The following is a 27,910-nucleotide window of genomic DNA, read 5'->3' on the forward strand; positions in this document are numbered from 1 at the left end:
CCGTGTGGTATTCGCCTACTGCCACTAAATAATTTAGAAAATAATTTTTTCTCCTATGCTGTCCCGATTTCATAAACCGCATGATGGCTGTGACGTGAGTTCAATATTAGGTCACGAGAGGCACGGGAAAACTAATACAAACGCTGATACGTTGTTTTGACTCACTATAGCACTTAAATCAGCCGGCTCTAAGACCTATAATTACAACGAACGACGTATCAGCAGTTATAGTGCCGTTTTATTGCACCTCACGCGACCTAATTTCCTCTACACATCACAGCCATCGTTATGTTGATGAAACCGAAACAGGGTCATAAAGAAATTCAAATATAAATTATTTATTATGTGTTGGTGAAATCCTCGCGATGCTCCATGTACAGTCTTTGTCACAAGTAACCGGGCTGCATGGTTTTCCTCTAGCTTGTACAGTGGAGCCCTTACAGCTTTCCTGAAGTTGAAATGGTCGTTAAAGGTAAGGACTGAAGACCTTCTTATCTTCCAATAAATTTTGTTCTTTAGGAAAGTCACAAGGGCTCCACTAAACAAGCTTGAAGCAAACCATGCAGCCTGGTTACTTTTGACAAAGACGGTACACCAATGTCTAACGCATCGTTTGAAAGAAGACAGCACGCAAGCAAAAATTTGGTGTCTATAGTACTTTATTGAGTTGGAGCAGTCGTAACAATCTGATTAAAGATTTACGCAAATATGTAAAAGGGGAGGAATAATAGCTCAAGATTTCACATAAACCTGAAGTACTAAAAATTGGCGGTAGTACATTACAGAAGCGTGATTTAGACTTCTTCCCAGGTACCAGACTTCCTGTAAGTTTGCTGTCGCATATACTGGGTACCATTTTCGCACTTCCCAGCGCAGACAGCTACGGGTGGGTAAATCTATACGTTAGATCGTCTCATTTTGTCCGGAAACAAGAAGTATGCCGAGATGCAAAAAAGTGGGGCTGAACCGGGTCCCGAACCGGTTCGGAACGGTTCCTTTGAATCGTTCCGGTTCGGGTTCAGTTCCAAGATGGCGAAAAATTAATGGGTTCGGTTCGGTTCCGGTTCCGGGCGAAAATTCGGGTTCGGTTCCGGTTTCGGGTTCGGGTTCGGTTCCGGTTCGACACCCTGCGCCTAAGACGAATGAGAGTGTGTGTACGTACATTTTCTGTTAACAGAAAACTAGGCGAGTTGCTGCCCCCTTCATTCAACGCAGCGCAAAAAAGACAACGGAGAGTGTAAAACGCAAGTTTGCGGGTTTATAAGTTGGCCGCAGCTGGTGCAGGCAGTGTTGAAGGGGCAGTGTTGAATAAACTTTTATTAATGAAGTCACAACCATGAGATCTATGAGGAACATGCATTTTTGCGTGCTGATTCCAAATATGTAATTTAATTTTATGTACAACAAGTCCTTGTGCACTTATGCATTATGTTCGGTAACTTTTGCCGAGAGTTTGAAATAAATTCTACTGCAAGGACCTTGTTAGATTGCATGTCATTGGTTTCTCTTCACGTCAAGCTATGCAATAAGGGTAAAGTTATCATCCTGCCTGTTATAGAAGGTGAGTTATAGAATTTTAGAATCATCAGTTTCTTCCCGTTTGTGAAGTGGCAAATTCAAAACCTTGTAACTGAACTTCTGTGATAGGAAGGATAATAATTTTGCCCTTATTGCATAGTTTGATGTCAAGAGAAGCCAATGGCTCGTGTCCTAGCAAGTTTCCTGCAGCAAAATTTATTGAAAGCTCTCAGAAAAAATTTACATAACATACTATGGAAGTGCACAAAGACTTGTCTTAAACAAAATTAAATTACATATTTGAAATCAGCACGCAAAAAAACATGTTTCTTGAAGATTCCATTATTGTAACTTTATTAACAAAAAGTTTTTTTGTTTTTTTTTTGTTTTTGGGGGGGGGGTGGGATCAGCTTCCCCCCTTAACTGGAGGGATAGGGGAGAAGCCTTTGTCCTGCAGTGTAGGGAGTTCCTCAGTGTTACCTGGAGGGAAAACAGATGGCGCTGCACTTCATTCTCCATCGAGAGGCGCAGGAATGCCGGGAAGGGGAGGTTTTGCATTTAGCTAGGCTATTCTTCGGCATGAAACGGCGATTCGGCCATTACAATACGTCTTCTCGTGGCGAACCTCGATGAAATGTTGCGAAAGTTTCCATCATCATCATCAGTCTGACTACGCCCCTTGCAGGGCAAAGGCCTCTCCCATGACTGTCCAATTAACCCTGTCCTTTGCCAGCTGCAGCTACCGTATCCCCGCTAGCTTCTTAATCTCGACTGCCCACCTAACTTTCTGCTTCCCCCTGCTACGCTTGCCTTCTCTTGGAATCCCCTCCGTTACCCTTAAGTACCAGCGGTTATCTTGCCTTCGCATTTCATGCCCTGCCCAAGCCCATTGCTTCCTCTTGATTTCAACTAGGATGTCATTAACCCGCGTTTGTTCTCTCACCCACTCCGCCCGCTTCCAATCTCTTAACGTTACACCTATAATTTTTCTTTCCATATATCTCGCTGCGTTGTCCTTAACTAGCTGAACGCATTTGGTTAGCCTGCATGTTTCTGCCCCATAGGTGACTTCCTGCAAGATACACCTGTTGTATACTTTCCTCTTGAGGGATAATGGTAAACTGTCATTCATGATCTGAGAGAACCTGCCATATGCGCTCCACCCCATTCTTATTCTTCTAGTTATTTCCCTCTCATGACCAGGATCAGCTGTCACTACCTGCCCTATGTAGACGTATTCCCTTACCACTTCCAGCACCTCGCTACCAATTGTGAACGGCTGTTCCCTTGCGAGACTGCAGTTCACAATTGGTAGCAAGTTGCTGGAAGTGGCAAGGGAATACGTCTACTTAGGGCAGGTAGTGGCTGCTGATCCTTAGCAGCCTCACGCTTAATTAAATTTATTTAAGAAGTGGAAACCGTACTGTTACAATAATTTCATCTCCGCTCAAAGGAGAGCATCGCATGGCACCTGCCGATTGATAGGTAGAATCCACTTTTTGGGCCTAACTCTAGCCAAACCAAATACGAAACCTCGTCTTCTCACCATTCCCGTGGTGAATGAAGGGCTCTTTAATGAACTCGCATAGACGGTGGCGCCACCTTTCCCTCTAGGTAACATTGAGAAATGATGATGATGATTTCAGTTTGCTCTTTGATCCGTGGTGCTCTTGCTTGCCGCAAACGCCGAAATGCAGTGTAAGAGCAGTGAGCGATGTAACAACGTTTGGTTTATATTACTTTTGTTTCCGACGTTACAAGTTTACCCCCCTTGCACAGCATTACTACAGTCGAATACAACCCAAGAACGCAGCAGCTTTTCCCCGTCGAAGGACCCCCTTCCAGGCAATGGCGTCGGCCGCTTCTCATGAGCCTGTTAGCGTGGTAATGCAAATAGGGACTCCACAATGGAGAAAGGGACCCATCCCCGACCATAAAGGGAAGGGATTATCCCCATTCATCTACCATTCGCTGCTTTGTCACACTAGCAGGGTCATGAGAAGTGGTCCACGCCATTGGCTAGAAGGAGATCCTTTGACGGGAAAAAGCCGCTGCGTTCTTGAGTTGTATTCGGCTATATCACTATCAGCATTACTACCACAAGATATAGCACGGCATCCTACAAGTCACGAAATTTGGTTCTCGTCAGCGAACCACGTGTACTGAGACTTGTAGCATACGCGGTGCTCCTCACTTGATTATGTTAACTAACTCTGTGCATGTCGTCGCAGATATCCTGTCGCCCAACGCGAGCTTTATGACCAGCATGGCCCCTCGTACAGAACCAGGAGCATTCCCTACCACCGTGGCCGAGGCCACTGAGCGACACCCACTGTACACCACAGGTAAAGGGCTCAATTCAGTGGTGGCGACGTTTTACTATACAAATCCCGCACTGCACCCCAACTCAATTCCTCAAATATTTTTTTTCGCCTACTCACTGTACGCGCTTGCTCCAGTTATGTTCTACTCATTTTATTATAGCAAAGAAGTCTGACAAGTTGCGTACGCTCGTGCATACGATCAGGGGGCAGTGAGAAGAAATTCAAGTTGGCCTTTATCGACTGAAAAACGTTTTTGATTGGCAGACTATACAGTTGAACCTCGTTATAAAGTTGAAAGAGCCCGGCGACCACTTGTTATAGCCGTAGCTTCGTTATAGCCCGTCTTTACCGAGCTTCCAAGGGGAATCGTCATTACTTCGTCATATCCGTTATTTCGTTATATCGAGGTTCACCTGTATTCAACTGAGGAGGATATTTTACAAGGTATAGGAGGCTAAAAATTTGAATGCATATATCGCAACTACCGGCCGTTTCCGCAAGCAAACTGCAGTGACGTCAGCAGTTATAAATGCTCATCTCTGAGGCCACGCTACGCTGCCATTGACTTCCAGTCATCAATCACTGAGTCCAGAATTGTCTCGATGCCATCAACAGGGCCACGAGTTCGGATCTAGTATTGCGAAAAAATACTCCATTTTCAACTCTATAGACTTCTCAAATAGTGGCGTCTTTTCAACTGCCGAAAGCGCTGTAAGCAGCCAACCGATGGAATTTTACCAAAAACAAATTTTGGAATAAGTTACTGTGTGTCCTTTTAAGCGGTATGATGGAGGTTATATGGCTCGTGTGAAGTGGGAGGCTACGCGAAGGGAATCTAAGAAAATTTTTATAGGTGCATGATTTTCATAAGAGCCGACATCAAGTGGCATCGTGCTGAATAATTTCAATTTTTACCGGCCAAACTGCATGTAATTGCAGGCTCTTATAGCAACAATTTTGGCAAGCTTGATAAATAGCGCAAGTCCTAGCATATCATACCTTCTGCTGTATCGCACTTTATGCAGAATTTACACAAGCAAAGGTCAAACTCAAACGTGCGTCAATTTGTCTCTTTTACGGCTTTGAAAGATGAATTAAATTTCTTCCTCACTATTTATATTACCCCGAACGAATCATAGCTCAACATTGTTTTGGGACAGAGAGCTGAAATTTTACGTAAGCTTTATTAATATTATTTTCTTTTCGCTTTTAAAATATCCTTTTGGCGCCAAAGAGAGAGGGGCCCGTGATGTGCGATGTTTTTAATTTTTTTTATAATTGCACTATAATCATAGCGGATACTTTATCGCTGTTACTGATGTTTCTCGCTCTCACATTTCAGCACGCCAACCCATGTAAGTTGGATTTTATAATTTGCTCGTCAGTGTGAACCGCATGCGCTCGAACGTCTGTGCTGCTTCGATACGACGTGCAACCATTTTGATCATTGAGAGAGGAGATGACGCAGGCCTGTGCAAATTACTCCCAGAGGAGCGTTGAAAGTATTTTAACGTTATCTGGACGAATGATGACATAGCAGGCAAAAAAAAAAAGTGCTGCAGGAAGGAGGTTTTGCTACGTAAGAATGAAATATTGATTCATAATGGCTCGTATATGATCCTGGCAGAATTTATAGCAGGATACAACTTCAAAAAAAAAAACAACAGTTGCTAACACTGGGCGATGACCCGCGTCGTTCTGTATTACTCCGCTTGCCAATCACAATAGTCAACGAAATCAACTTTTTACTAATTGACTAAATTAAACCAGCCAGGTATCAAAACTGTAGAGCTTATTTTTTTTTCTTGTGATTAGCTTTTTTTTAGGCACGAGGAAAATTTTTAACAACGGATTACTTTTTGTCGTGGAGGAGTTCTGTGCGCGGAGGCTGAAGGTGGGCAGAGCTTCAGTACAGACTTAAGCTGTATCCGACTATAATACTTAAATTCGCGGGTCAGAATGGAGAGATAAGAATTTTATTGCACACTCAAATAGCAAGTGAAGTACCTCCTTTGCCGCAAGTAGCCAGCCTGCCTTAAGCATGGAGAAAATTGGGCTGGAGACGCTCGCTTACTAAGAGGATAACGCGTTTGACGTAAACCAGGGCCATTTCTGTCCTCCTCTAGGTGATAACACGTATCTTGATAGCGTGAGAAGCGGTAAATGCAGCCTGATTACTTTAGGAAAAGACGGTAAGCACATGCGATTGTATTACATAAGAAAGAAGCCCAGCACACGAAAACTGCGGAAAAGCTGTGAAATTCACTTCGCTGATACGAAGCTTGCGTACTGGACATAGGTACTACAGTTTAATATTCATTGCACATGGAGCTAACAGGAAGCACTAGAGTCAAAAATTACAATTCTACGCCACTTTCAAGTTTCGCCTTTAACATATTAATCAATTCAGCTCGGCCATGACTCGAGTTACGCCTTTAACATATTAATCAATTCAGCTCGGCCATGACTAGACCACCGGCCCGATGAATTGGGGGATCTAGTTTAAAATTTTTTGCTCACCCCATTCAGGTTCTCTTTTGGTTCCTATGGAATTATATTTTCACTGTTGCTGGCGTCTTTCACTTGCGATATCCCAGTAATGCCAGCGGGCCTGCAGACTACAATCTTCAGACCAGCTGCTGAACGACCCTGAAAAAGCCGCTCGGATGGCACAATGTGCATGCGGTTGTCACGCGATCATGCTGTTACTCAAGTTCTTGCGGAGCTCTATAAAGACTAGGGTTCAGTTTTCGACGGCGAAATCTTGCCGGGAAAAATTGAATGCCACAGGCGGCAGCTCCTCTTGGTGCACACTAAGCAGGAAAATGGTCGAGCATGTTATGATTCAATTCAAAGCCCTCCAACTCGCAGTACACCAGATCGCCGCAGAGACGAGATACGCTTTGTGGTTAGAAGACAACCAGGATTGGATTGGAAAACATTTATTCCGTCAAAAATGCAGATGCAGACGGTCCGCGCTAGATGGCCACCAAGCCATGGCTGGCGGCGACCTGAGCGGCCCACTCGATGGCCAAGGCTTGAATGCCCGGGTCCGAGCTGACCAGGAAGTAAAAGGAGATTAGAGAATCAATCAAGGATAGCTAAAGTTGCTTATTGAAGAGACAAAAAAAATGGATGAAGCCATGAACTCGAAGAACACACAGCTCGATCCAAAGGGTTGTTACTAATTATCCACCGAGGCCAGAAAGCAAACTATGTCTTGACCACAAATATGAAGCAGCATACACAGGCATTGAACTAATAGTGTGCACAGCCTCCTGAGCAGCTTTTCCCTTCGACCTCACGCAGCTTCATGGAGGGCTACACGGGATACCTGCTCGTCCTTTTCCTCACGATGCTGGTACTCAACGGGCTCACCGTGCTCTACCTGTACATGCTCGGCAGAGGTGCGCTCCCACCATGTTCATCCTCCTGCAGCGCGTTACAATCAGGGCAGGCGTCGTACGTAACGTGGCGCTTATCTAAACAGGCATCAGAGCGTATGCAGATGAATTGTTTCTGACAGCTTGTATGCCAGTAGTATTTCAATAAAGACTACCATAAGGAATGCGTGCCACCTGAACAATGGTTATTCGATAATTCGATGCTACGAAGTTTCTAATCACAATAACGAACTATCCCTTGGCTACTTTTTCGAGACGCCAGTAGATAAAATGACTGGTAAAGTGTGAGGAATTGTGAGGTTTAACGTCCCCATGCAACACATATGGGCAATTAGGGATGCCATAGTGGAGGTTTACGGACAAATTTAGACCATCTGGATTTCTTTAACGTGCACTTACATAGCACACGGGCGTTTTCGCATTTTGCGTCCGTCGAAATGCGGCCTTCGCGGCCGGGATCGAACTTGCGGCCTTGTGATCATCGCCCAACAGACTGGGGTCGATGTTTTCGTCTTATTTAGCTAGCGTCCACGGCCCTTGGCGCCTGCCAATTAAGGACTTTAACTCAGATAACACAGATCATCTTCAAGGGCGCATTAAACTTGCAGCGACCAGCGCGGCCAGTGCCGGCCAAGTGCCAAAGATGACGAAGTGTCGCCAGCAGGCACTGGTAAGAACGCCCTGGGACCTTAGCCTCGGCTGCAAGCTGCTGCCGCCGCTCTGCCGCTCAGAAAGGGACTAAAGTGATGTTAACCGCTACATCGGAACCCTTTCCCCCTCTTACATCCATGGTCTATAGTCAGTGACCCGGCGGCTGACAAAACAGGGGCTTAAAAGTGTAGGGGTACTTAAGCTCAAGGACATGACGCGATAGCGTTACTGAGTGAATGCCCATACATGCGGAAGTGGTCATTCTCAACTTCACAGTCATATGTCCCTGGTAGACCTCGTATAACTTCTGGCGCAGTGTTACAGGGGTTAAGCAATGCGACACTGCCCTGCGATTAAAGCTGCTACCACCGGTGGATCTTGTTCGAGCCAAGTTGCTCTTCCCGAGTAACCTCTCACGATCAACGATTAATTTATATGCCACCTGCCGGTGTAACTAGTTTGCCCACAACCCGGTCGTGTGAATTCGACCCCGTAAGGTCACGTGACCTATCTTGCCCACCTAGGTTGCTCCTCCGGGGGTGGCTGCCTGAGCCACACTATTTATCGCTCACGACGCCGATAACGCCCACACCGGATTTTATGCGTAACGAGGCCTTTAACGCTATCACATTAAAAAGGCAATCTGCAACTCCCCTGCAGTCACACCCAATGAAGGAACCGAGTAGGTTCTGAAACGTCGTGTTATTTCATTTTTGGTTGGCGTTCTTGTCTCGGTTAAATTTCTTTCCCCACTAGGCAGGCCTCTGTCGAAAGTTTTCTTTTGAACGTCCCTCCTTGCACTCCGCGTCGGCCGCGAATCGTAGCTCCACACCATTCATTCACCGGACACACCGCATAGCTTTTGCCAAAAATATACAGTCCAAGGGGTTTCCTTCCCAGCTTTTCAGCGTGACTCATTTTGCATCCTGAATGACCCTAATCTCTCGAAGTCGCAAGGGACTCGCGTCCTCAACCCTCGAAAGCTTAGGACTGTCAAATTTGCCAGGGAGCCCCGCTACACGGCATAGAATCATATTGGGCTGTATATTTTTCACAAAAGCTGTACATCAGCTGTACTCGTGCGTCGTCCTGCGAGCCGTACTGGTTAACAGATACCCGCAAGCTTTCCCGCTTCTCCATCGCTGCCATTGTTGGGTGCGACGCATTGTCCTTCTCCGGCAGCCTGGAGCACTACCGGCGTTGTTGTTGTTGCGACTGAAGGAACGATGAAATGTAAAAGTGCGCGGTCCTGCCCACTGACTCGAGCTGAATCACAATCGCTGCCACGTGCAGACCGAAGAGTGTTGAAAGATGTGAAAGGAAAGATGAAAAGAAAAGACGCCCGTCGCAACAATCGCGTCCGCCGAAGCGATGACGCCGGCTATAACAGATACCCCAGTTCACTACCAGCGCCGCGTCTTTTGTTGACTTTATATACTTTTTGAAGAGCGCCCATTGGTACTGCTACCGCTTACCTCGTACCGCGCCTCACCCTACGCGCGCACTGATTGGTCCCTACGTGGCAGACTTGAGCGCTGTTGACGGGAACGTGGCGCCATCTGGCATCCTAGGGTGATCTGCGCAAGCGCTGTGGCGGGGCGCGGTACGCGGTAAGCGGTAGCACTAGCGGTAAGCGCTATGCTAGCTAAAAGTATCTTGCCGGATAGTTCATCACCGCCCTGGTGCGACAACCTCAGATTCCTTGCAGCGGGTAAACTGCCGCACCCGCCGCGGCTGCTGAGTGGGTAGGGCGCTCGGCTGCTGAATCGAAGTACCCGGTTCGAACCCGGCCGCGGCGGCTGTGTTTCGATGGAGACGAAACGCAAAAGGCACCCGTGTGCTGTGCGATGTCAGTGCACGTTAAAGATCCCCAGGTGGTCGAAATTGTTCCGAAGCCCTCCACTATAGCACCTCTTTACACGCACCTTCCTGCCTTCCCTTACGACGCGGTTGAGGTGTCCACCAAGAAGTGAGACAGTTACTGCTGTCTTAAAAAAAACATTTTATTTTGACTGCCGCCGCTAAGACTGGAGAGTGAATGACCTTTTGTCCAGTGCGTTCGCCGACTTCTCCGCAGAAGCATGTCACCACTGAATGTCATGATGTCCCATTCTGAACAGCAAAATTATAGCGTGCACTCCTGACGAGCGCGTCGTGAAGGTGCCGTTTACACGCTGTCAAAAGAGGCCTAGTATTCTGTGGCGACGCCTTCGATCACTGACGCGATGGCTTGACCGTCGTTCTTTCGTGCCAGCTGGAAAATCGTAAAATTGGGTTGGCTAGCTCACGGGGTAGTTTACTGTTGAGACGAGCTTTAACTGACTTCTTCGTTGTGTGGTCTAGCTTAGCAAAAATTATCATTGTTCTCTCATTTGCTTGAGCCGGTGGGATTTACTTCATAATTTCTGTTACCTCGTCCACGCGTTTCGTTTGTTGGTTGTCTTTGGAGTGCTTTTGTTTTGTCTTTCATTAAAATATGAATCACGACTCGTCTTGCAGGGAAGAAAGTCGAGATTACAACTCAAGCTTACCTACGTAAGTCACTGGCAGCTGCACGTATGTCACAGCTTTCTTTCATCCAATCGACACTTTTCAGAAAAGCCTTATCGAATCATGAGTATACTGAGGAACATGTGTGACCACTGGCCCGCGCATAAGCCATATAATAGGCTACCTAACGACTTCATCTTGGGCTCCGTGACGCTCATCATCGGTTCGCAGGAAATTATTATCAAGGCTTAAAAGCACTATTGCAGGACTCAACTCAAGAAAAAAGAGGTGATACCCCTCAAAGAGACCCTCTTGCAAATGTCATACCGTCGCAGTCAACCGCCTTGCCGCGCCAGCCGCCTGCGATGCTAAGCCTAACAGGTGAATGCGGTTGACCGCGATGACATGATAATAGAACGACGTGAAACTTGGTAGCAGAGCCTCCTCTGTGAGGAATTCACCACTTCATCATTGAGTTGCATCGAACTATAGTCGCAAATGGGCTTGAGCAGGGCATGTAATGCGGAGGCAAAATAACCGCTGGTGCTTAAGGGTAACGGAGTGGATTACAAGAGACTGCAAGTTTAGCACGGGGCGGCAGAAAGTTAGATGGGTGGATGAGATTAAGAAGTTTGCGAGGATACGGTGGGCGCAACTGGCAAAGGACGGTTAATTAGACATGGGAGAGGCCTTTGCCCTGCAGTGGGAGTAGTCAGGCTGAAGATGATGATGAAGATGATGATGATAGTCGCAAGTGTACGCCCGGCGCATTTTAGCGATCTTAGAGCTCCTCGTCTTATCTGAGGAGCAAGCAATTGGGCGCAAGCAAGAGCGATAACTGTAACGCATCCTCCGCATCTCTCACAAGCGTACCCTGGCCGCAAGGGTCCCTGGCCGCAAGGGTCATAATTATCATCAGCCCAATTACGTCCACTCCAGGCCAAAGACCTCTCTCCCATTGGTCTCTGATGAATTCTGTACAGCAAAAAATGTAGAACATTTTAGGTGAAACACCTGGTATATGTAGCTGTGTTAAAACTCTTGCGTTCTCCTGCTGGCCGATATTTTACAGGTAACACTAGCCCACAAGGAATGCATGTAATGAAGGATTAATTACTCAACTTCATTCACCCAAGCGCAGCCTTAGGCTACCAGGGAAAGTTATACAGCTCCTACAGAAACTTCGTAGTTCAAAAAAATTGTTCCTGGTCCGGGGTTTGAACCCATGACCACAGCTTTTGCGGAGGAAGGAAAGCTGTATAGCTTTCCTTTGTAGCCGTATGGCTGCACTTGGGTGGATGCCAATGAGTAATCACTCCCTTATTACAAATCTACTTCCCCATCTACTACATCCACATTTGACCAAGGCATACATGGGTTGGGCAAATGGGCCTCTCGAAAATGTGAATTTTGACGTGATGTGATACATGTGGGACGCCCCACATGTGCAGTTTCGGACAAGATGGCGCTAGAGGAAAGACATTCCAGCTGTCGTCACGCAGCCGCCATGTCCGCATTTGGGGCTGCAACCAATCGGCATGGAGCGAAATGGGCATTGTCTGAGTAGACAATTGTGTTTGCCCTCAACGCCATCTAGGGCCTGTTGCGTGCACCCTCTGAAAGTCATCACTGTAAATTCTGCGAGTAAATCCGTCCCTTCGAATGGAACGAGTGGTCCCGGTGGACGGAGTTGTTCAGCTGCGGGTATATGTGGTGAAGGCCTCCGCCAAAGCGCCACGCTGTCTTTGCAGCGCCCATCGTGGACCCAGAGTCGATGCTGTGGCAGCCCCTGGTGTGCATCCACCGCTGCTCGCCCCGGCGTCTCGTGGAGGGCACCCACTTCCCGGCAGACGGCGTGTGCGACCTGCTCTACCAGGCACTGCCGCAGGACCTGACGCTGGCCGAGGCAGAGTCGTCGCCCTGCGGCGAAAACTTCCGCGGCGTCGCCAGCACCGCCGCCGCCACTCGGTGCGGGATCCTCGTCGACCACCGGTACACACGCCCTGCACTTCATTTATGGGGCGAAATATGAATCATGCGGGTCCATCCAAACCGCTCCATGTCCCGGTGCCCATTCCCCCAGTGTCCACTCGTTTTTGTTTTGTTTTTTTTTGACCGCCCGTCTGTCCACATAGACACACCAATGCATAAGTAAATCCGCCCTTACTGACCACCAATGCTCTTGAGGAAAAACACAGCGCACTCCTAAAACACGGACAAAGAAAGGCAAGACGATACAGCGCTGTTTTTTGGCCCGAGGAACTAGAAATGTAGCTTGCAAGGGTGGAAGAGCGGACTAGTTGGTAGTTCATCTTCAGGAAAAACACAGCTCACTCCTAAAACACGAACAATAAAGGCAAGACGATACAGCGCTTGCCTTTCTTTGTCCGTGTTTTAGAAATGCGCTGTGTTTTTCCTCAAGATGAACTACTAACTAGCCCGCTCTTCCACCCTTGCAAGCACCAATGCTCATTTCCTGCACCCATTCGGCGCACAGTGACACCGCGCCCGCAGCAAAGGCTTCTCAGTTCATTGATATTAGCAGTTGCGAAACTTCCCGTCGGCTCCGCGTATCAAAAAACGGCGATCCGAGTGGCCAAAATAAACCGCTAAAAAAGATAACCGCTGGTCCTTAAGCGTAACGGAGTGGATTTCAATAAAAGGCAAGCTTAGCAGGGGGCGGCACAAAGTTAGGTGGGCGTATGAGATTAAGAAGTTTGCGGGGATACGGTGGCCGCAGCTGGCAAAGGACAGGTTCAGTTGGAGAGACATGGGAGAGTCCTTCGCTCTGCAGTGGGCGTAGTCAGGCTGATGATGATGATGTGTTTAAGTTGCAAACTTCGAGGTTATCGATACACACGCAACCACCTTGCAACAAAAAAAAATTTGAAGGAGCAGTAAGGGTTATGACGCGATAGCGTGATGTATTAATTCCGATATATGCAGAAATTCATTTTCTACTTTACATATATAGATCCGTAGGACTCCTCGCACCCCTCTTTGCGCAGTAGTGCAGCGGTTAGGCGATGCGCCACTGCCCTGCGATGGCAGGTGCTCCCAGCCGTTTGCCTTGTGCGGCCCAGGTTGTTCTTCCCGAGGGACCAATCTTTAATTTAACTTCCACCTGCCACGGTGGGCAGTTCGCTCACTATCCGGTGGGAAGGTTGTGATGACATCGCAGGGCCACTTGACCTACAGGTGTCCCACCTGCCTCCTAGGTTCCTCCCTGGGCACCACCTGCCAGAGTCATGCCCGTGATTTTTAGCTCACAACGCCGACATCGGATTTTCTGGAAAACGGGGCCTTGAACACTTTCGCGTTAAAATCAGTGAAACAGATTCGTTAACAAAAATCCGTTGATACAACAATACGAGAGATGGAGTAGTAAATTAAACAGAAAAATAAACGCTGTTCAGAAGATAATAGTGACAGCTTTTATTGACTGCTTCCAGATGGCGCTGCCATCCGTAGGCACCTAGGGAGCCTTCATAGCACATGAAGGCTCCCTATAGGCACCATGGGAGACACTGCTCTAGAAATAAATCAGAGAACTGTTGGAAGCTTAGCACTAGCTGCTCACGGCAAAACCACGAACGAGGCAGTGCAGGGAGACATGGGCTGGGCATAGTTCGAAGCACGTGAAGCCCAGAGTAAAATGCTATATGAACAACGCCTAAGCAAAATGGACGATAGCAGATGGGCAGCTGAGGTGTTTAAATACTTATACAGATACAGCGTTGACTCACAGTGGCGGAAAAGGACTGCGAAACCAACCAGTATGTATGCAGGAAACAAAAACAGAGAAATAAAGACACTTAAGCGACAGGTAAAAAACGCAGAAGCTAGAAATAGGATTGATTCAGCGGAAATGAGGTTAGGTTTAGGTTTATGGGGTTTAACGTCCCAAAGCGACTAAGGCTATAAGAGACGCCGTAGTGGAGGGCTCCGGAAATTTCGACCACCTGGGGTTCTTTAACGTGCGCTGACATCGCACAGTACACGGTCAGCGGAAATGAAGCTGACTGTGAACTATGTAGAAATTGGAAAATACAGATCAAGATGGAATCGTCCCATGATAACTCAGTATACAGTGCCCTATTCTTTGAAGCTGCACTAAGGTGTCTTAGAATGCGAACTACCAAACGAAACTTAACCAAAAAGATGACACGTCTGCAGTGTGTGGTCAATCAATAGAAACAACTGAGCATCTTATACTATAATGTGGCGGTATCCATCCGGATCTCGATGCAAGCACAGTCACTCTCTCTGAAGCTCCGGGATTTAGAGATAATAATGGTCATGTGAATGAATGTGCGGTAGAAGATAGCAAAAGGCGATTGGAAGGTTCGTGACTCAGAATCAGGGAGGTGATATAATGTTACGAGTGCAGGATTACAAATCGCATTTAAACAAAATGGCGAATTTCAGAACGATTTATTACACCGATAACACTGTTAGAGAATATAACGAAAAAAAGCCGAGTGTGGTGGTAACTGCCACCACCCCGCTTCAAAGGGGACGCTCCTATCTTCCATCTATCTATCCAACCACCTGGACAGTGGCTACTGGGACTGGTCACTTTTAGTACGAAAGCACTGCCTAACACGGTTGTCACTGTCTGTCCAGGACGTGAGTCAAAAAACCAGAGAGGTGTACGTCTCCCGAAACAATGTTTACTACAACAATGAAGAACAACTACAAAACTAAAAAAACAGAGAGTTACATCACATAAATGAACATGCACAAATCAATAGTTCCCACACGCAGGTGGTTTCTAAGAACAACGTCAAATAGTTCTAATTAGAGTCTTTTGAGTCCATGTAGCAGTCGAATGAAGGAAAATGAACAGTCCAATCGGTACTTAAGGTGGATGAGGAATGTCGCTAGAGGAGACCTCGCCGGGGCCTGCGGTGCGTAGCCGTAGGAGCGTCTCGACGGTCCGGATCGTTGCCGGGGTGCGTCGGCCTGGGAGGGCAGCCTCAGAGCGTGTTTCCTTCACCGGTGTCAAAACTTCGAGTCCCCTTGTCTCCCCTCGGGGCGGCCGCACGGAGGGGACGCCGTGGCATACCGACCTCCTCGCCCCGCGGGTGCGTTGCGCCCATGTATCTTCGCGGCCATGGTTTCACACGCACTTGCGGTCCCCAAAGCTGCGCGCCCACGCCGTCTGGTTTTCTTCAGTCTCGTGTAAACGATTATTGCTTCCGCGCAAACGCGCGCACTTTGCACCGTCTGCTTCGCTCTTTCCCCGTGTCTACGTCGGTTTCGTCCGCTGCGTGCCACAGTTTCTATCTTCGTTTCCTTTCTTGGCGGGGCGTCTCGCACTCAGCCGTGACAACGGTCCCAGCCAAGAGTGTTGTGTGAAGCCTCGGAGTAACTCGCTTAAGCTCTGGTTAGTCCGGAGGAGCGCCGCGCAAGCTACAGCCAATCCGAGGAAGCTCGGGTAAGTTCGGAGGAGCGCCACGCCAGCTGTAGCCAATGGGAGTGAGACGTTGGCCAAACCTAGCATAGCAGCAGTCCATGCAGGAACAACATAAATACTGCCGCGAGTGGGTTTCGAACCCGCGGTGGCGCGAACAGATCAGCTTCGCTGGCCACTGCACGAAAGCACTACGCTATCGCCGCAGCCGATCACGCCTCGTGTTATAAACTATAACACACTCTCGCGCTGTGCATTGCACGTCGTCGTTATTCCATCTACGGCGCGAACATATAATACCAGCTTAACCTCGATCAGAGCTTAACCTGACTCTAACATCGTCGCCAGATGCGCCGAAGACCCAGAAAAGCAACCCAGCAAACCACAAACCTTTCAGAGACGTCTAGCTAGACTTTAAGATGGTTAACTGCTGAGCTAGTTGGTTTTCAGACATATAAAGGATTTTCAGCGCAACAAGGAAACACAACACAAGAAAGACGACAACACGGGCGCTTACTCCAACTGTTTAATCAAGCGACAGCATACCAAATATATAGCCCTCCCAGCGCATGCGCACGCGTACAAGGCACCCAGATACACCATGCATAGCTGAGCAAAATTTTTTGTCGCGCCTACTGCGATAAGATTGATGCACGGTGTAGCTGGGTGCCTTGTACGCGTGCGCATGCGCTGGGAGGGCTATATATTTGGTATGCTGTCGCTTGATTAAACAGTTGGAGTAAGCGCCCGGGTTGTCGTCTTTCTTGTGTTGTGTTTCCTTGTTGCGCTAAAAATCCTTTATTATGTCTAGCTAGCTGTCTCTGAGAGGTTTCTGGTTTGCTGGGAAAGCCGTGGGCCAACCAGGCTAAACACATCCTATAGTACGTCTACTCGGCTGAACTGCGTTAAAACCAAGCCAACTTTTTTTAAGGAAGCGGTTTTTCACAACTAGTATTATCTAAGAGCTCTCTGCCTTACGGACTTCGCACTGCAGCAGATGCATGGTCTTCAGTGAGAGCCCATCTCAGGTCTTCGCTCACGTATAGATAACAGAGGAGCACAAGACAGATGACAGCCTCCTAGAATATTGTCACGTAGGGGTGACTGCAGTCCGGCGAGCAGGAAAGCAGCGAGATTGGCTTCCAAACGAAATTCTTTATTTGGGCTGGCTTGCGCCCGCAAACAACTGAATCACTCGGCGGCGGCGTAGCAACAGGCGAGCTCGAAGGTCGTCGAACCGAATGCCCGCCGCTCTTGGCCGTGCACAATTTAAAGTTGATAGGAAACATTCGAGATAAAGCGTGCAAAGTTATTAGAACATTGTGAAACAACGTGGAATCGGCTCCGCCTGGGTGCGATCCATCGAGATAAATCTGGTCGCGTCTTGCATCCCAAACAAAGCGATAAAGCGGCGTGCCGGCCGGCAGCTTTGAAGAATGAACAAACTCCCCTCTCAAAGAAGCATCGACCCGATGCTTCAGAACAAAAAAAAAATGCGATTAGAAACAAATGAAAGGATTTTGCAGAAATAAACACCGAGCGGTGAAAACACCCTTTAGCGCGCATAGTAGGGCTTTAGACGGACGACATGGACCACTTCTGGTTGTACGCGGCGTCGCTGGGATGCAGTCATTTCGTCAGGGACGACTTCATAGTCCAGTTCACGTAGCCGACGAAGAACCTTGTACGGGCCGAAAGCTTGAAAGATCCGTTAAGAGAGGCGCAGAGAAAAGGTGCCCGACTGCATTACATTCAGGATAGGAATCCAAGCGTACCACGGATCGTCTTGCGAACGTTTTAAAGGTAAATTGCGCAAATATGAAAGGCAAACACATTGGAGACGAGGCGGACAGGACAGACACGCAAACTTTTTTAGCTTTTGAATTTTACGACGCTTAACACATGAGTAAAACTGGCGATGCCTAGTGGCACATCTGTTTTTTTGTTAAGCTTAGAGATTCGGTTCTTTTAAGAGTTCCATTTGATATTTGCTCCTGCTTGATTTCAGTCCTTTCTTTGTTGTGCGTACCGTGAGTGTGGATCCGATCTTAGCCCTTATACGTACGCGGTGTCGCCAGCATGTATAAAATTAGTTTACAGCTTTCGCCTCTCTTTAGAGTGTCTCGTTTCAGTGTTTGCCGATTATTTTCGTGGAGTACGTGTACCTTTACCGTTTATTAGAAAAACAAGTTCTGTTAAGCCCTGTGCTCGGTCATCCTTCTTAGAGCTCGCGGAGGTGCGTAGAGCGTTTCCATATGTGACAGATGAAACAATCGATGCTTCTTCAATTAAAGAACTCCAGGTGGTCAAAATTTCCGGAGCCCTTCACTACGGCGTCCCTCACAGCCTGAGTCGCTTCGGGACGTTAGACACCATAAACCAAACCAAACCAATCCTTCAAGCAATGTCGATTGGTGAATGAGTTTTTTTTTTTTATTTTTTTGCGGCCGATCACGTCTCACTAAAAGAATATCTCAAACGAAATGTCACTTCAACAAAAAAAAAAATGAATACTGCGCACACCAAGTTCAAATTCTTTCGAGGCGCACGTAGTACCCATGATCACATGGAAGTTTCAGGGACAAAATGCGAGCAGTTTGACAGAACCCGTTGCACTGCTTGTATATATAAACTTATCAGTAATTACCAAAACTAATCTTATATAGTTGAGTGCTTGTACCATTGCGCAGACAGAGCAACGCCAGCTACTGGCAGCTGAGGGAAGACGCCGGCATGTTCGAGTTCGTGCTGCTATGGGGCAACAGGATCAGGAACCATGGCTTGGCCAACCTCGCCATCAACAAGTCCAGCTCCACGCAGGGATTCAAGTCGCTCTACCTCCCACTGCTGGAGGTATGCGCAGCCAATGCTCTGCGACACTGTGGCTTAGTCGCCTGACATGTTCACTTTCGTTATCGAAACGTCACCGGTACAGCGCGCGACCACGACGCCACCCAGGGACAATAGAGAGTTTTAGTATAGCGTCACCCTATCGCTTTGGGTCATAGCGGAATAGCGGGACGCTACTGCGCATGCGCAGAACGCTATCGGCCCTTGGGTCTTTGGGTGAGCGGGCGACGCTAACGCTAAATCGGCGAAATAGCGTGCGCCCCTAAGCCGCTTTACGTTGGGTCAACATGGCGGCGCCTCTCGAAGCGGGGCCTCTCGCTTCAACACCGTTCGTCGTTGCCGCTACTCTGTGGCTCACGCTCACGGGAAACTAAAGGCGAACGAGGCTTTCGCTTTGGCTGAACTTGCCTGAACCACAAAATTTAAGCGATAAAACACGCCTAATTTTTAGATTGCTCCCTTGTTTACAGAGCTGCTAGGCTTAGCGAGTACTCGACGACTGACGTCAGAGAGCGCGGGAGGTTCGAACTACTGATCTCCACAAACAGGTTTGCAATTTTGGTCTTCCTGTGTGGATAGTTTTGGCTCAGATTGAGCATGTCCGCATTATAAAAAAAAAATATTTGCATCATTTTTTCCATTTCCTAAGTGGAAATTGGTAATTGCAACAGTTTGCATGTCGTTTTATTTACACAATGAAAAAATACAGCCTATATATTAACTTATTTGTTCTCGAAGCTTCTCTTTCCCGCCGTTATGGCGCTGCCTTCAAACAACGCAAAGCGACCATCCACGACCCTATTCTATAAACAGAAAACGTGAACCCGTTCCCCTAACGCTAAGCGCATGCGGATAGGGTCACCCTATTCGCCACGACGCTATTCTAAAACTCTCTAATACCATGTACTACCATGGATATCGGACCGCTAAGGAACATTTGCGCGTTCTACTTAGTGGCATACGTTGTCCGGCACAGCCTGCGATATGCGCTGGTTCGGTTGGATCCCCTATTTTCCTAACTCACTCCGTCCTCTGTAGCTTTTCTTGGTAGCTGTAGACGGTTACATGCTAATAAGTGTTTACCTCCTCTATATATAGCTACCCTACAGCTGTACAGTGTTGGGCGCTTTATAGCTGCATCCTGTAACCGGTGTTTCGCATGCCCATCCTGTTTCGCCTGCCCATACTGCACTCCCATCCTGCAACCACGTCTCTGCTGCGCGTATGTGCTGTCTGGAACCATAGTTCCGATATTAGGGCGCAGTCACATTTCCGTTTCTTCATTATTTGGACTCATGAAAAGCTTCGCAACTCATGAGCGCTAGCTGTTAGTAACGCCCATATTACTTGCACCCTAGACCGCAAGTCAGCACCCCGTTACAATTTTTTTTAGACAGTCGAGAGATTGTCTATTGGCTTCTGTCTATAAATTCTATACACTCTCTATAGACGAATCCTACAGTTTGACAGTTTGACAGTTATTTTATTTTATTTTCTCACTATACAGTGAAAAAAAAAGGAACCAAGAAAAAAGCCGTTCAGGCATGGCTTGAGTTGGCCTTGGCCCCCTATAGAACAGTCTATAGACAATACCAATATTATAGACAGTCTATAGACAATCTATAGATTTATGGCCATACACTTTTAGTACACTTTTGTCTATACACAGTCTATAGACTATGAATAGAATAAAATAAATATATATAGGAAGACAAAAGAGTCTATAAGAAGGCTATAAACTGTCTATAGACCATTTTTGTAAAGGCCTGCTTTACCAATGATGCCGACTGCAGAAAGTTCCCCACACTAGGCTAAGGCTTTCCTCGGATATGGCTAGGGTATGCGTCCCAGAATCACGGTAACTCGTCGCCACTCGAGCATTTCGGGAACACTGTGATAAAGGCGACCGACTTAAGAAACAGCCGCACAAAACAGGCGCTATCAATGTGTCCAATCCTCAACTTCGTGGCATCTGCACTCGTCTTCACCTCTTCCACTCCTTTCCATATCCCATCCTTCAAGGCGCTGTTCAGGTTACCTCTGAGAGGGACATTTAACACAATCAGTTCATTTATATGTAAATAACTTACCTCTCGCTGTTGGGTGCAGCGTATACGCGAACTGCAGCAGTTACTCAACGATCTGACGGGCGAGCAGTTCGTGCGGCGCTACCTGATGCTGGACGTGCGCACGTCCTACACCAACCCGGACACCGACGTCAAGCTCCTGGCCGCTGTGCTCAGCGCTCTTTCCACGTGAGCACCTTTTCTTTAATTTTTTCTTTATTTATTCTAAGAAACAGTGCACAAACAGTTGATTGGACCCATAGCCTTTTCGGCTAGTGAGGGGTTCAAATACAAAACAAGCACAATATTACTGCAGACCGTGTAAATAAAGAACTTCAACATTAACACACACAATTCAATTCATTCCTACATTTTCATGGAAATTAAACAGTGTTTTAAAGATGCCGAAAAGTTATTTCTTTCTTTAACTTCATTTGGTATTTCATTCCACACGTGGGCTGCTCGGTATTTTAGGAGTCTCCGGCCGTACATATTATAATAAGATGGTAAATTAAATAGATTGTTAGTAGCAGCTCTTGTTTATTTCATTGGTAATCTAAATAAACTAAGGGACAGGGGGTTGTTAGATTTTATTACATTGTTTACTATTTCAACTATCTTTGCGTCCCTATATGCGTACCGTCATTCTAGCTCCGGACGAGGGACGCAACCTTAGCGGCCACCTTTGCCTGTACGCATTGCATTCGGGATGCCTCGGTGCCAGCTTGCCCGTTCGGGGTTGATGCGTCCAGTGTTCGGTTTAGGCAGATGCCATTTTGAGCCGCTAGAGCACGCAGAGCTACGAATGCGATCATCATTATCCAAACTACGTACACGGCAGGACAAAGGCCTCCTTCACTGGATCTCCACTGAGTCCTGGCCGGCGTAAGCAGCGGCCACACTGAGGGAGCAACCCTGATTTTAAAATGTCCCCAAAGGACTTTGATGACTCCAGCTACGTTTCCCTTTGGCATGCACTCTACAGTGTAAGGCTAACATACCGTCCGTTTTCCTGGTGTTGGTGTTGAGGGTTCAGGACAGGAGTGCTGCTGAGCGAAGAGGTAGATGGCGAAAGGAGAATAGGTTTATTTACATTTTACATTGGTGGTTAGAAGTGAGACGCTTCTGCCGCATCCGTTGTCGAGTTTTATATCCTTCTTGTTCCCTAAAGTCCCTAGGTTGAGGACGCCCTTGCCGGAGTGGGAGGGGCCTAGAGCTTTCACCTGTGCGCACACACACGACACTGCACTCATGGTCACGTTCCTTCACATGTGGAGGCTGAGGGAAAGAAGGTTGTCGTCGAGGTAGCGTTGACGGCGGTAGGTGATGGCCTCCGGCCAGCCGAAGGTTTCTGCGGGTCACCGACATCTGTTGATCATCAAATGCCACCCGCCGCTCGAGGCCGGACGCGAGGTCACGAAAACGCCGAAAGTGGTTTCTCGTGCTTGGGTCGGAGATGAGGCCCCCCAGCCTGTCGCGGTGCTTGGCACACCAAAGAGCAACCGGAGACGAGACCCTTTGTTCCCTGGCACGGTCACGGCAAATGGGGAAGATAACGTTCGTCTCCCCGAGGCGGCGGCGGCGTTCCACACGTGCAGACACTTTGTGAGGGGGGTCTGGTTTTGTTCCTGCACTCCAACCGGGCAAACTCCGTAATTGAAGTCAGCTGGCACCTGGGTCCTCTCGGTGCGGGCGGTCCATGGCGGCAGGCCCGAAAGCAATCACCCTCAAGTCGCTCGCAGCCATAAGCCTCGTATACATGGAGCCCGACGTTGCGGGTCGGGTCGGGGTGCGCCAGATGTCGGGCTGACCAGCCCGACCCTACCGCGTATACATGAACCGGTTTTCTGTCGGGCTTCTGGAAAGACGCCCAGACGAAAAGTTCCCTTTCCCGCTGCTGCTCTTTCCGGCCGGTTGGTTCGCCCGTTCACGTGCGCGCTGTCTTCGAGGCCGGCAGCGGCTCGCTTTGATTTCTAATGGGTGTCTCCGCTGCCGGAAAAAAAAATCTCCCAGCACGGCCGGTCTCGACGCGCGCGCTTTCTCGCTCTCTTCTTACAGCCTGAGCAGGTGCCGAGAAAACAAATCATGGTGAAAACCACTATCCAAAGCCGGGGTTTCTAGTGATTCCGGCGTTTTTTTTTTTGAAAAGGCGGTCAAGTATCTCCCACAATCGAAATTCTCGATGTCTTGTAACTAATCATTGAACCACATCTAGAAGATTCACCCGTCCTATGCTGCCCGGAATGGGTTGACATAAGCCACACCAAATGCTTAACACACCTCATTTCTGAGAAGTTTCTCCGAATTTTTCTCGTCAACTACACAAAGAAATTGACAAACCAAAATGACAAGCCGTCTGGTTTCATCCACAAGCCAACGCGAAAGCATTTAAGGCTGTAACTGACATCCCTTGAACTGCGAGCCGCACAACAATGTTGTATAGGTCATTACAAGCAGCGCCTGTTATTGTTTTCAGTCCTTCTAAGTATGTGAAACGATATCGGAGTTCCAAAGAGCAAAGGATCTTTCTGATCTGGTGTGTTTCACGCAGTGAGAACAGATAGCACAGATACTTCGAATGTTTTCAAACGGCAAGTGCTATTATTTTATTCATACATTTCCAAGTATCAACAGAGATTGTGCCAGCCCTGAAGATGAAAATAAATGTTTTCCTAACCGTGGCTTCGCCCTGTAATATCTTGCCTCACTTTTATTCCTGGTAGACGCAAATGATACAGCCCTATTTGCTAATACTATGCGCCATCATTGCATGCCGACTTCAATGTTTTCAGATCCATCTACTAGTTCCCTGCTTTGCGTGCCGATAGCAGTGGCTGCATAAGATTGTCGTCAAGTTCTTCTTCAGTACTCGGAGCAGCCGTTCAGCAATATGTGCGAAGTAACCGAACCAGGCCCCGGAGAGTTGCGGCGGTAGATAGCAACTGCCCCTCATGCACAGGCCGTTAAGAAAGAGCGCGCGCGCCGAGTGCTCCGAGTTCCTGCACAGCGCCAGCCAGACCGGAGAGGAGACAGGAGAGGAGGCGCTAAGCCGATGCGGCAGCGTATACATGCTCCTTCCAGCCGGGTCGGGCAGAGCCAACCCACCCCCTGCAGTCGGGCTGGCCCAGCTCGACTCGACGGTCCCTTTGCTCGACCCCCTAGCGTATACATGAGCCCGACAACCGGTTCTCGGCCCGACAGCCTGCTTAACCCGACTTTTGTCGGGCTCATGTAAGAAACAGGCGTGCTGGCGGCCACCCGGCGAGACTTGTTGTCGTCGTTCCTAATACTGGTTATCGCCGGACCAGCGGTGTACATTTCTCTACTTCTACCTGAAGTTAGACTTAACGCCCTGAGCCATGGGTTGGGTATCGATGTCGCGGCGCTCAGACAGACGTTTAGCAGCCGATGCACTTCGTGAGTAGCGTTGTAGCTAATCATCAGGCGGCGAAAGTGTGTTACAGACCTGTCTGACCAGCGTAACCACTTGCCTGCACAGTCGAAAACAGGAATGAGTACCATACGCGCAATGGATTTTGTACCAGCCGTTCATTTCATTCGTCAATAGACCTTTCCACAAATTCCGCCGCGCCACCAAGCGGCCGCGCAAAGCACTCTGGGAAACCGGAGCGCCGCGGCGCCCGCGGCGCCGCGCTCGCGTTTTTTCGTTCGTCTCTCCGACTGCGCCTGATCACCGGAAAGCCTTCCTCTGCCATCTCGTCGCCATCGCTGTTTCTAATACCTGTGCTACATGGGAACGTTCGAATGACATCTGAGTCGAATGGCAGTCGAGACTTGGAATGGCATTCGGAATCGACGGACGCGCGCGGTGCTACACGACACTTTCCAAGCGCATTCGAAAGCCTCAGCTCGTTTTCAGTGTACAACGATGACGACGGTCACACTAGTCCGACAACGACACTATCACGGTCAACAGCAGCATGTGATTATAGTGAAATATCTAGTTTACTATAATATAATTGCAGTGGGACACGTTTTTCGGGCCAACGACACCGACGAATCCGATCGGCGGACGGTCAGCCTTGTCGGCGGCTGAGCGAAAGCACGGTGATGAGGCGGCGGTGCAAATATGTTCGCGCTTCTAAATGAGCGAAACGAACGGCCATATTTCACATGTGCACACCTGAACAGTCACCAGCGATAAGCGCTGGTCGACGACGACTCCCTTCCCTTCCGCGACGACTAGGCCTAGCGAGTTCGTAGGATATGATCTGTGATTGAGGCGGTTGTGATGAGCGAATCACTAGCTTTAGCGAATGAAAATGGTCACCGAGTGTAGTTTTGGCAATAGTGACCTGAAATTAATTATTGCTTACATCGCTGGGCACGCATATGATGAACGTGAAACGCCGGTGTGACCCAGACTGCCGAGCCGTGCTTTACGGCCAGCAGCAGTCGTTGCCGTCGCTAGCTTGTGGATAACAAGTTAGGCCGTTTCAATTAAAGCGAACGGTCGCCAAACATACTTCTGGATAAAGTAGTTTAAAATAAAGTACTGGTCACGTCGGAGGAAGCCGGGACAAAAAACGAGAAGCGCCGTCCTGCGCGATGTCAACAGCCCGCGGTTAAGTGTTTCTTAGGCGTGCGATCGCATCATCGCTTCCCACACATTATCGCACTGCGTAAAAAAAGCACGGCTACAGCCGGTAGAAAAGAAAACAGGCTGATTAATAGAACTAAAGCGCCGATTGCGTTTTATGTCATGAAAACGAGTACTAACTATTCGTACGCAGCGATGTAAACAACAGTATGTGTGCAGTTGTACTCATCGGCGCACTCCTGGGGAAATTTCATGCTAACGCGGGAAATGTTCACTGCTGTAATATATAATCTTCAAGCACTCCCTTAGACAGAACACGAGCTATTTGCTAAACATGACACACTTGGTTGACACAGTAAGCGTGACACAGTCGGATGTTGCGTTCCGTGGCCACGGATAACCAGCCGAGCACCAGCAGACGCAAAGACCGGCGTTCTCCCAATACATGTATACACAGAGCCCTCGCCGCTTATGTGCCCATGGTGGTGGTGAATAACTTTATTCATTAAAGCCCCCCCCAAAAAAACGAAAATTATGCAGCGGCATTGTGGGCGGCCTTCAGGCTGCCGGTTGTGGCGTTCTGGCCGCAATCAACCACTGTACGTCCAGCGGACGTACGATGTACGTCCCTTAACGGATGTACGGATATCCGTGGGAGATCCGCCGACCTCCGACGGATCTCCGAGGGACGTCCGACGGAGGTACATTTGTAACTGGAAAGATCTCCCACGGACATCCGATACGGATATCCGCGGATATCCGCCGCGGACCTAAAGAGGACATTGGCATGTTGCAGGCCTTTGTGACTGCAGCCACTAATATAACTGTCATATACTAAATGAGTTTATATACAAGCCCACAAAGTGTTTTATATCAGGCACAGGCCTCATCGTACATCAAATGCATATGCCTATAGGAAGCAACCAAACACAACGCAAGTTGTCTTAAAATCAATTTTATTAAAGGCATTAATGCATGCTTTCAACCTTCAAGAGGCATTCTTCACGCTTGACGCTGGAAGAGGTCCCATGCAATAGGACGGGTTACTGTATGCAGGTTGTATTCTCATGTTGAATCTGTTGTAAAAAAGGTTTTCCCAAGAAAACAAACAAAAATGCAAAAATACTGTCACTGAAAGGGTACATGATTTTTGCAATTCAAGATACTGCCACTGAAGATCATAATAAAAAATACCATAGCAAAACATACCTGCTGACTATGTCACACATTCGCAGCCATCAATTGCACGAAATGTCCACACACGTGCTGCAAAGGAAAAGATGAGTGCATGAGGGGAGCTGATAATTTCAACACACTTCGAACTTACATGTAGACCAATGCTCTGCAGCGCAAGCTACAACACGGTTGCTCTGAATGGGCTGGCGACGTCCGTGCAGCAACCCTGAGGGAACAAGTGGACAGGTTGTGAGTGGGCAACATGGACTTACACTGCAACTAATACATACCTGTTGACACTACGATGTGGCACATTTGCAACAATCAATTGCACGAGCTGTCCACATACACGCTGCAAGGAAAAAGATGAAAAATTAATTTCAGCGCAAATTACTGTGCTGTAGATGGCTGGAAACATCCATTTGACAAGCCTAATGTTGAAACAAGTCGATAAGCTGTGAAGGTAGACGAATTTTACATTATTTTCAACCTACCTGCACTTTCCATGGCATGACATTATTTAGGCACCAATACACTCCGCAGGCGGGCCACATACACACCGCAAAGACAGTAAGAAAATAAGAAATCAGTCGCGAATCACTGCAAAACACATACAGCCCCGACATTATCCTTTTCGTGCGTTCTGTTTTATCGCTATTAAGAACTTACGTACAACTGCCTTAAGATTCACACCATGCATGTGTACACCTCGTCTCAATTTTTTTCGTAGTGTAGAACGAGAGAGGCGCGATGCACTGGCTTACGGAGCTTCGCGACAGGCTCGCGTACGCGGGCAAACACGTTTGCGGCAGCTACCGCATCGTACTTGTAACTTCCACTCCAGTGCAAACAATTAAGTTGTGCAAGTGAGTATAATATGCTACAGCATTTTGCTCATCCCACGGCAACATCATCAAGGTAATCTTCAAGCACAGTTACTTACTTGCAAGTTATAACACGCCGCTTCTTTCATCCGAGGCAACAAAGAGTCGGGTGCAGTACGACGTCCGGGCTATTGCACGAAAGCTTCTGGTGCAGAAGGTCTTGTCGAGCGCATAGGTGATTGATCACATTTATAGCACAGCCAAGCAACCGCAGAACAAACAAACCGCATACTGTAGCAAAAATAAAGGTCGAAAGAAACATGATGCCACGAAAAACTACGCAAAGAATGCGCTGTTGTCGCTGTTGTGCACGGTGCCGCCCACGCAGGAACTGGTGGCTGACGGATTGGATTGGATCGACTTTAAGGCCTGTTGTCCTGCCGCGGCTTCTGGTAGGAGTTTAGTTTTCATGGAAGGCAGCATGCCTCGGTTACCTCGGCGGAATGCTGGAAGAATTCAGGTTCTTTCATATCAGCACCATATTCGAGCGATTTAATTGATTAATCCGAATATGCAACTAATTGTCGGTATAAAAATTTGATCGGCTGAATTTGTCGTTTGCAAAATAGA

General features: G+C 48.0%; 1 protein-coding gene and 1 long non-coding RNA gene across 2 annotated transcripts in view; one reads left to right on the forward strand and one right to left on the reverse strand.

Annotated features, from left to right (window-relative positions):
• LOC149336069 (uncharacterized) overlaps positions 1-27,910 on the forward strand; it is a 44,399-nt gene that overhangs the window by 8,567 nt on the left and 7,922 nt on the right. Inside the window, exons 4-9 of the mRNA XM_089554073.1 lie at positions 3,750-3,863; positions 5,185-5,197; positions 7,152-7,249; positions 12,139-12,355; positions 18,494-18,656; positions 20,763-20,908. Of these exons, the coding sequence (XP_089410199.1) occupies positions 3,750-3,863; positions 5,185-5,197; positions 7,152-7,249; positions 12,139-12,355; positions 18,494-18,656; positions 20,763-20,908 (751 nt within the window). The remainder of the gene's footprint in view (positions 1-3,749; positions 3,864-5,184; positions 5,198-7,151; positions 7,250-12,138; positions 12,356-18,493; positions 18,657-20,762; positions 20,909-27,910) is intronic.
• Positions 26,242-27,666, reverse strand: LOC149336070 (uncharacterized). Its single transcript, XR_016284552.1, has 5 exons — positions 27,400-27,666; positions 26,747-26,808; positions 26,608-26,682; positions 26,490-26,546; positions 26,242-26,356 (listed from the first exon to the last, which is right to left on the reverse strand). It is a non-coding gene; the product is annotated as an uncharacterized LOC149336070 (long non-coding RNA).

This window comes from Amblyomma mixtum, chromosome 7 (assembly GCF_055824585.1).
Source record: "Amblyomma mixtum isolate Tamu chromosome 7, ASM5582458v1, whole genome shotgun sequence".
Classification (NCBI taxonomy): Eukaryota; Metazoa; Arthropoda; class Arachnida; order Ixodida; family Ixodidae; genus Amblyomma; species Amblyomma mixtum.